Here is a 9,876-nt window from a genome sequence, read left to right as displayed (position 1 = left end):
CTTCAGACTGAAATCCCCTTTGGGTGACCATTTCATTGAAATTGACAAGATTTACATTTTCATTTAAAAATTACATTTTTGAATGCAATTCACTACGATTATCAGCTTATATCAGTACACGTATCATAGTACTCAAATTAACTTTCATTCAACTAGTGGTAGTAGTGGGTGAACAGTTTACCTAATGAACAGTGGGAAAAAGGCACAAATACAAAATAAAAATACCAAAAATTATTTTAAATTTATTTTTTCTAGCTAGATTATTCTATTTGCATGCGTTTTTCAACTTGTCTGTTTTTCACTTTGATAGAAGCCGTGATCTGGACTATAGAGCCAGTGTAGTGTTAGAAAGTGGTACATCGTCAGAATGTGGTATACGTACCACAACTTGACTCATTAAAATAGTACATTTAGTATTATTTTTACTATTTGTTTTGCAAAGAAGAAACGTTATGTTTCACTTTCATTGCACATGCACTTTTATTAAGTCTGTAATACAATGATGCATTTACGAGGTTGTACTTCAGTTCATTTGATTTCAGATCAAGTATTTTGTAATCTTTTTTCTTTCACACAAAAACATTATGTTTATGTATTTCCTAGTGATGGCTGGTGGCCAAAAAATTTGGGTGTTGACACCTCAGAAGATGCAGGTTAGGGGGTGAGGTCCAGGCGGCCAACCTCAGTGATAGAAGCAGTTTAGCCATATTGATCCATTTTGTTTAAAGCCCAGAAGTTTGCCCAAAGCACTGCAATGCCTAGTACTTGAGCTGCATATACCACAAACTGAAAGAGTACAGTAGGATAGTTCAATTCACTGTAGCATTAACTTAAATAAAAGAGGGGGACTTGAAAAAGCAGAACTAAAAATAATAATAAAGCAAATAAACAAAAGAATTGAACTACTGTTCACCAACAAGTCCATTTCTGGTAAAATCTTGCAGTACATTTCAAGGGTTGAAATTTCTCCAGCAGATCCTTATTCTGTCTTTGGTTCGTGTTCATTAGCATCATCCAGATCCAACTCAGCGTCAGCCATACAACACATGCATATCTTCTGGGTGTTCAACGAGAGAAAACCTACAAGTGAAAGCACATTTTATAAGAGCGCCTAGATATTGCAGTATTACACAACAAAATGCCACCTGCAATTGTTTTGAAACTATATTAACAATATTAATTTGTCTACTTTTGTGTCGAACCTTCAACAAATGATAAAATGACAAACTGTAGAAATATTATTCTCACAACACTGTGATATGGAAATTTGGTACCTGAACCTTCCCTTTTCAAATGTCCTGATTTGCATTCATTTTGCATTGAAGCTGAAATGTTAGCCTGTAAAAACTTACGCAGTAATTTTCCCAGGAAAGCAGGCCTCATCTCTGGCGTGAGGTAGATACAGAAGTAATACACAGGGGCCCCCGAGAGGGCAACCGCTATACCAACCAGGGAGTTTATAGTGTCGCTATAGAGGGGTACCACCACCAGGAATACGCTGCAGATGCAGTACACTATAGGGAAGAATAGGCTCAGCTGTGAGGGAAAACAAAAGTTGCATTTTAGGGTTACTTTATAGGGTTTCCTACTTAGTCATTTTAAATTGCACATTTTTGGAACTTTTGGCACTGGCTATAATCTTACCTTGAGAGCAGAAACATGTGGACACGCCTGAATATTCACTATCCTGCTTCTTCCATGCAAAGACTGGCAAATATTGCTGACATGTGTTGTAGTTTTGTGATACTACTGTGAACTGAGGACTATGGAAATAACTCTTATGGCTGGTTTCACAGACCCCAGTTAGCAGTAGCCTTGGACAAGTTTACCCAAAATAACATTAGTTAGTCCAATATTAGTGATAATTAGGCTTCATGAAACAAGCCGTTCGATAATAACATAACAAGCATGAGGCCTGAAAAACTTAAGTCACATTATTCAAGAGAAGCACTTACCTTCACAGGCCTGGGCATGTCTGGGTATTTTACTCTGAGGTATATCTGACTGGCAATGGAGAGACCAATGAAAAGCCAGTAGTTAAAACTGAAATAATTAATGAGCTGAAATACATCTTCCACACAAAGGTAAATCAAGGACATCCCTCCCTAGGAGAAAGAAAAAAGTAGGAATACAAAGAAGGATATCAAATTATAAAAATAAATTACAGTCACTCATGATTTAAAGTCTGTTTTCATTAAGTTTACATCAGAAGCACAAGGCTTATGGCAGTTTTTTTTTAATGAAAACTGAAGTGCACAAACATACACAAACCAAATAAATAAGCCTATAAAGACTGACATTGTGATGAGTCAAAGGAGTTTCGGTCTGCAATTCAGCCTCCCAACAGTAGAAGGCATCAAACCAACTCGGAACTTCCCTTACCAAGGTCTTGTGACCATGACAAAAGTCATCTTTTTGAGGGGGGGCACCTTGGTGAGGGGCGGAAGTACGAGTATGTAAATTCCAGCCACTGGAGTCAAGTGAAGTTAAGGATACCTGTCAGTCTGGGATTGGTGATCCACTGACTACCGGGGCAGGGTTTGCATACTAAAGGGAACGTGCTACTGTGTTCGGGGTTGGCCCTGAGGAATAGAGGCGGGGAAAAAAAAAGGCTGGAGGGAAGTACGTGCGGGGTTGGACTGTGTTATTTACTTTTAATTACGGACGGAGGCCTTACTAACTTTGCCCTTATCTGTTTTATTCCTTTTTGTTTCATTTTGGATTGAGCAGATCACGAAGAGGATTAAGAGGCTTCCGTTCCTTTATTTTTGATTACTCCAGCACTCCCTCCCTCACATCCTTCTTTATTGTTTTTTTTTTTTTCTTTTCCGTGTAATATTAAATAAAATTTTTATTTTTTTTACACGTAAATCGCTGTCTGGAAAATCCATTTTTACTCACACGCCTCACAGACATATAAACATAACAAAATGACGCAATGTACATGTACATGTAGAATGCTGTTTTTTAACCATTGAATTATAGAATAAATTGTTATGATACAATTTTAATAATAATAATAATAATAATAATAATAATAATAATAATAATAATAATAATAAAAATACATAATCTCTTTTCTACTAAGGTTATGAAATAAATATATGTCCCTTTATTGTATAATGAATGTAAAATCATGTGGGAACACTAGCTGTTTAGACCACATATGTACAGCCCGACATAAAACTCTAATATCTTTACTTTTAACTAGCTTTGGCAAAACCCTGCAAAACAAATTCAGAGAGCTAGGAAGGAAATTAAAAGAGAAAACCAAAACTGTGGTATTTTCTGGTATAATACCGGCAACTTGCAAAGGACCATATGGACAGCTGGAAATAATTAATCAAAACGCATGGCTGAAGACGTGGTGCACATGGGAAGGCTTCACTTATCTTGATCATTGGACCACATTCTACAACGAGGACTACCTCTATAGACGGGACAGACTGCACTTAAATAACAAGGGAACCAGTCTACTTGGAGAAAAGATCCTCAAACAGGTTCAGAAGCATTTAAACTAGAAAGGAAGGGGGAGAAATCAACAAAAAAACAGAAGGGAGACCGCATCAAAACAAGAACAACAACTCAGGTAAGACAACCATTAAATGTATTTATCTAAATGCTAGAAGTATCAGAAACAAAATTTTAGAACTTGAAGCTACTGCACTAACAAGTAACTATGATGTGATAGGTGTTACAGAAACTTGCTTGTCTGAGAGTAATGGGGAAGAATATAATATTTATGGGTATAGACTGTATAGGAAAGACAGGCAGGACAGAAGAGGAGGAGGGGTAGCGTTATACATAAGAAACAGTCTTGAAGCCCAGGTGTTAAACCTGGACAAAGAAAATAAAGCCAAATCAATATGGGTCAGAATAACGGACAAAAATTCAAAGGGCATAATAATAGGAGCATGCTATAGACCGCCAGATTCAGACGGTGAGCAAAATAACCTGTTATACAATGACATTAGAAATACGTGTAGCAAAGGAGAAGCCATACTAATGGGGGATTTCAACTTCCCCCATATAAAATGGGAAAACCCGGTGGGTAGCACGAAGGATGAAATTGAAATGGTGGAAATGACAAATGACTGCTTCCTAACACAATTTGTCAAGGCACCAACTAGAGGGGAGGCATGCCTTGATTTAGTCTTTTCAAATAACGAAGACAGAATAACTAAAACAGAGGTCAGAGAACCACTAGCAAACTCAGACCACAACATGGTCTCATTTGAAGTGCTTTTTAAAACCCCAAAAGTAATGACTAAAGCTAAGGTTTACAATTTTAGAAAAGCAAACTATGAAGGTATGAAACAGAGACTAACAGAAGTAGATTGGAGTAAAATAGAGAAAACATCCACAGAAAAAGGATGGTTGTTCTTCAAAAATGTAGTACTAGAGGCGCAAAACAATTATATCCCTAAAGTAGACAAATCTAAATGTAAAACTAAATTGCCAAAATGGTTTAATAGATCAATTAAAAAAAATATTCAGCGAAAAAAGGCACTTTACAGAGCATTAAAAAAGGACCAAAAAGAAAGTACACAGAAAGAGTACACAGAACTGCAAATGCAAGTCAAAAAGGAAGTTAGAAAGGCCAAGAGAGAAATAGAAATGAACATTGCTAAGGGGGCTAAAACCAATTCCAAAATGTTTTTTCCAATATTACAACAGCAAGAGAACATTCAAAGAGGAGGTTAAATGTCTAAGAGATACAAATGGCAAAATCATAGATGAAGAAAAAAAAAATAGCAAATATATTAAATGATTACTTTTCACAAGTTTTTACAAAGGAAGATACTGACAACATGCCCCACATGTCATCCAGTTCCTATCCAGTTTTAAATAACTTTAGCATAACCGAGGCAGAAGTGTTAAAGGGACTAGGAGCTCTTAAAATAAACAAATCCCCTGGGCCGGATGAGATCCTCCCAGTAGTACTCAAAGAAATGAAAGAAGTTATTTACAAACCGCTAACCAAGATCATGCAGCAGTCTCTTGACACAGGGGTGGTACCGACAGACTGGAAAATTGCAAACGTAATACCGATCCACAAAAAGGGAAACAAAACTGAACCAGGTAACTACAGACCAGTAAGCCTGACTTCTATTATATGTAAACTTATGGAAACTATAATAAGATCCAAAATGGAAAATTACCTATATGGTAACAGGGTCCTGGGAGACAGTCAACATGGTTTTAGGAAAGGGAGATCGTGTCTAACTAACTTGCTTGATTTTTTTGAGGATGCAACATCGATAATGGATAATTGCAAAGCATATGACATGGTTTATTTAGATTTCCAGAAAGCTTTTGACAAAGTCCCGCACAAAAGATTAATTCTCAAACTGAACGCAGTTGGGATTCAAGGAAACACATGTACATGGATTAGGGAGTGGTTAACATGTAGAAAACAGAAAGTACTGATTAGAGGAAAAACCTCAGAATGGAGTGTGGTAACCAGTGGAGTACCACAGGGATCAGTATTAGGTCCTCTGCTATTCCTAATCTACATTAATGATTTAGATTCTGGTATAGTAAGCAAACTTGTTAAATTTGCAGATGACACAAAAATAGGAGGAGTGGCAAACACTGTTGCAGCAGCAAAGGTCATTCAAAATGATCTAGACAAGATTCAGAACTGGGCAGACACATGGCAAATTACATTTAATAGAGAAAAGTGTAAGGTACTGCACACAGGAAATAAAAATGTACATTATAAATATTATATGGGAGATACTGAAATTGGAGAAGGAGTCTATGAAAAAGACCTAGGAGTTTTTGTTGACTCAGAAATGTCTTCATCTAGACAATGTGGGGAAGCTATAAAAAAGGCTAACAAGATGCTCGGATACATTGTGAAAAGTGTTGAATTTAAATCAAGGGAAGTAATGTTAAAACTGTACAATGCATTAGTAAGACCTCATCTTGAATATTGTGTTCAGTTCTGGTCACCTCGCTATAAAAAAGATACTGCTGCTCTAGAAAGAGTGCAAAGAAGAGCGACCTACAATTATTCCGGGTTTAAAAGGCATGTCATATGCAGACAGGCTAAAAGAATTGAATCTGTTCAGTCTTGAACAAAGAAGACTACGCGGCAACCTAACTCAAGCATTCAAAATTCTAAAAGGTATTGACAATGTTGACCCAAGGGACTTTTTAGACCTGAAAAAAGAAACAAGGACCAGGGGTCACAAATGGAGATTAGACAAAGGGGCATTCAGAACAGAAAATAGGAGACACTTTTTTACACAGAGAATTGTGAGGGTCTGGAATCAACTCCCCAGTAATGTTGTTGAAGCTGACACCCTGGGATCCTTCAAGAAGTTGCTTGATGAGATTCTGGGATCAATAAATTACTAATAACCAAACGAGCAAGATGGGCCGAATGGCCTCCTCTTGTTTGTAAACTTTCTTATGTTCTACTGCCCTACTTATAGAGTCCTGATTATGCTTTTACTGTGTGGTAGTTGACCATTTACTTTCAATTCACTTTTTTAAAAGCTACTCTTCAACAATATTGTAGTTCTGTGGTTTCAGTCATTATTAACTCATTATTATAGGGTTTCCTAACCATAAAGGTTGAACACTACAGACTAGTTCACTTTGTGTTGGTTTTCACCTGTTGAAGTCCCCCCCACACAGCCCCCACACCCCATACAGTGTCCCTCTTCACACACAGACCGCCACCCCACACCCCCCCACACAGCCCCCACACCCCATACAGTGTCCCTCTTCACACACAGACCGCCACCCCACACACAGCGCTCCACTCCATAGTGTCCAATCCCCCACACACAGCCCTCCAGACCATAGTGTCGCTCCCCCCACACACACAGCCCCCTATACCACACACACAGCTTCCCAGCCCATAGTGTCCCTCTCCACACACACACAAACCCCTATCCCATACACATCCCCCCCACCCCCCCCACACAGGGAGGGATGGGTGTTGTCCGGTGGGTACGTTCCGGAGGTTTGGGAGGTCCCCCTTGTCCCATGTGTTTCGGGGGGAGGTGGGGGTGTGGGGTGTGGCCCCGGGGTTGTGTCGGGGCCCTTGTGTGTGTCCCCCCCACCCCACATTGGGGTGGCAAGTGTTGATGGGGTGTGTCGGGTGTGTAGTGGTTGAGAGGGTGTGTCGGGGGTGGGGTGGGGTGGTAGTGTTGGGAATGTGTGTCGGGGGGTTAGGTGTGTGTCGGGAACCCACTGGGGGGTGTGGGTGGGTATGTGTGTCGGGGGGGGGTTACACACATGTGTCGGGGGGTGGGGTGGGTAGTGTTGCCTGTGGTGAGGTGTATGTGGGTGGGGTAGTGTTTGGGAATGTGTATCGGGGGTGGAGGTGTATCGGTAGTGTAGTGGAATGTGGTAGTGTTGTAGGTTAGTGTATCGGGGTCGGGGGTGGGGTGGGTAGTGTTGGGAATGTGTATCGGTGGGTAGTTTTGGGAATGTATCCGGGGGGGGGGTGGGGTGTGTCGGGTGGTAGTATTTGTTGAGTGTGGGAATGTGTCGTGGTGGTTGGTGTGTATCGGGGGGTGGGGGTGTGGTACCAGAGGGAATGTGTGTCGCAGGGGTGTGTGCGTATGTGGGTTGGGTCGGGGGGTTGGGAGTGTGTCCATACAGCCCACCCATTACAACCCTTACACACATCGTCCCACCCCACAGCCCACCCATCAAAACCCTTACACACAGCCCCCTCATCACAACCCACACACAGCCCACCCATTACAACCCTTACACACATCGTCCCACCCCACAGCCCACCCATCAAAACCCTTACACACAGCTCCCTACCCCACATGCACAGTGTCCCACTCCACACACATACACAGCCCGCCCCCCCCCCCCCCCCCCCCCCCCCCCCAACACACAGTTAGAAAGCAGTGTGACATAAGCTGCATCATCTTGAAATATTGAAACTGTGAACAGGTGAAGAACACAAAAGTTAATATTGTCTTTGAAAAAGGTCAAAGGACAATCTGTACACCAAACAGTGTCATTTTCAATACATGCAATACATTTTTACTGTTTCACACACCCTGACTAGCACTACCTAATATTTCCTTATATTAGATAATCCTACAAAAGAGCTAATCATCTGGAAAAAGGAGGACTGCCCTTTACGGATTTACCTTAAATTATTTTTAAAAACATAGTGGGACATGAAACTTGGACTAATTGGTTATTAGTATGGACATCGGCGTATCTGTGTGGAAGTGGAAGTTCATCACTTAATTCTCTCTGCCTCTGAACAATGGTGACTATGTACAGTACAGGCAGTTCTTGCACTTAGGACACAATTGGTTCCTGAAAGTCACGTTGTAAATCGAAGCGTCGTAAGTCGAAGCACATTTTTCCAAGGAACAATGTTATAAATTGAGGTTACGTTCCTGACTCTTCAGCTAAATAATATAGTTTTACAAAAATGACCTGTTATATTGTCATGCAAATATTTATTTAACTCTTTACACTCAGCCCGGTGGTTATGCACATATTACTCAGACACCCGCCTGGCTTGTTTAAAGTACAGACTCTGGGCTTTTCAATGGCATATTCAGTGTGTGTATGCGGAACTCCTAGCAGTACGATCACCTGAATTTAAGCCCCTCATCATGTGACAGAGTTCACGCTTAGGTTTCGTTTGGAGTCCATTGCGCTTATCAGTCATTGTTAAGGGCAAATAAATAAATAAATTACATGCATAAAAAAACCTCTAGACTAAGTGGGGTGACCACGGCAGCATGACGCATGGCTCGTATTTCGCCGTGTCGTAAATGCTGTATCGATGTCGTAAAGTCGAAGCAGGGTAATAATGCAAAATGGTCGTAAGTGCCGTGCGTCGTAAATCGAAGCATCGTAAATCGAGGATCGCCTGTATATATTTTTACCATTGTTGGGACATTATATTTTATTTGTATTATTGCATTTTTGGAGTAAACTCAATTTCGCCTAATCCGTGTTTTTCACTAATTTGGGCTCAAATCGGTTCCAATCTGCAAGGATTAACCAGGGTCTACTGTAGTTGTTAATTTCCAAGTTCAGGAATACCCACGTTGAACAGCAATGCAGGAATAGGAGTGTATCTCAAAACATGGATCATGCAGAGAATGTCTGGAAGGTGACCCTCCCGGGAACCCACAAAGAATAACCTGCAAGCATAAAGTAATGTTATTCACCATCAACAGCAAAAAAAAGTGTAAAGACATGCATAACTCTACAACAAAACGTGAGCAGGTAATTCATTCATGTGACTGGCATGCATCAGAAATTGTGTTTATAGATAAAGACAAAACATTGTGTATTCTAACTGTACAGTGCTGCCCATAGCTAAAGTAGACACTCATAAAAATAACCCTATGTGTTTGTCCTTAAGAGCTAAGAAATACAAAACCAGAAAATGTAATTTATATAAATATCGACTTAACATGTTTTACAGTATAAAGTACATAAATGAATACTTGACTAAAATCAATGATGGCTTATTATATTGTATAGTAAAATTATCTTTAATGTATTATGCTTTTGTAATGTCTAAATGCTTCACAGACTTGCTAAAATGGAGGGGCTCCAGCTCAGAGCAATTCCAACAAAATTCCCTGAGAAAGGAAAATATAAGTGTAACACAAATATGTATTTCTCCAACTGTTCCTTCCAGGTTTCCTGACATGGCTCTGTCTCTTCTCCTCACCTCCTCCCTACAGGTGTACCTCAAGGACCTGTCCTGGGACCCTTCCTCTTCTCACTACACCCGCTCACTGGGTACTCTCATCTCCTCTTTTGGCTTCTCCTAACATCTTTACACTAATGATGCACAGATCTTCCTCTTCTTTCTCTCCTTTGACTTCCACATTTCCTTCCACATCTCAGAATTCCTCT

General features: G+C 40.2%; 1 protein-coding gene across 1 annotated transcript in view; it reads right to left on the bottom strand.

Moving 5' to 3' along the window:
* Positions 1–495: 495 nt before the first annotated feature.
* LOC121314620 (Y+L amino acid transporter 2-like) overlaps positions 496–9,876 on the bottom strand; it is a 34,299-nt gene continuing 24,918 nt past the window's right edge. The window contains exons 7-10 of the mRNA XM_041248068.1: positions 9,053–9,149; positions 1,956–2,105; positions 1,353–1,536; positions 496–1,080 (exon numbers count right to left, since the gene is read on the bottom strand). Of these exons, the coding sequence (XP_041104002.1) occupies positions 980–1,080; positions 1,353–1,536; positions 1,956–2,105; positions 9,053–9,149 (532 nt within the window). The 3' untranslated portion in view covers positions 496–979. The remainder of the gene's footprint in view (positions 1,081–1,352; positions 1,537–1,955; positions 2,106–9,052; positions 9,150–9,876) is intronic.

Source organism: Polyodon spathula, chromosome 4 (assembly GCF_017654505.1).
Source record: "Polyodon spathula isolate WHYD16114869_AA chromosome 4, ASM1765450v1, whole genome shotgun sequence".
NCBI classification, from domain to species: Eukaryota; Metazoa; Chordata; class Actinopteri; order Acipenseriformes; family Polyodontidae; genus Polyodon; species Polyodon spathula.
This window is presented reverse-complemented; position numbering and strand designations above follow the sequence as displayed.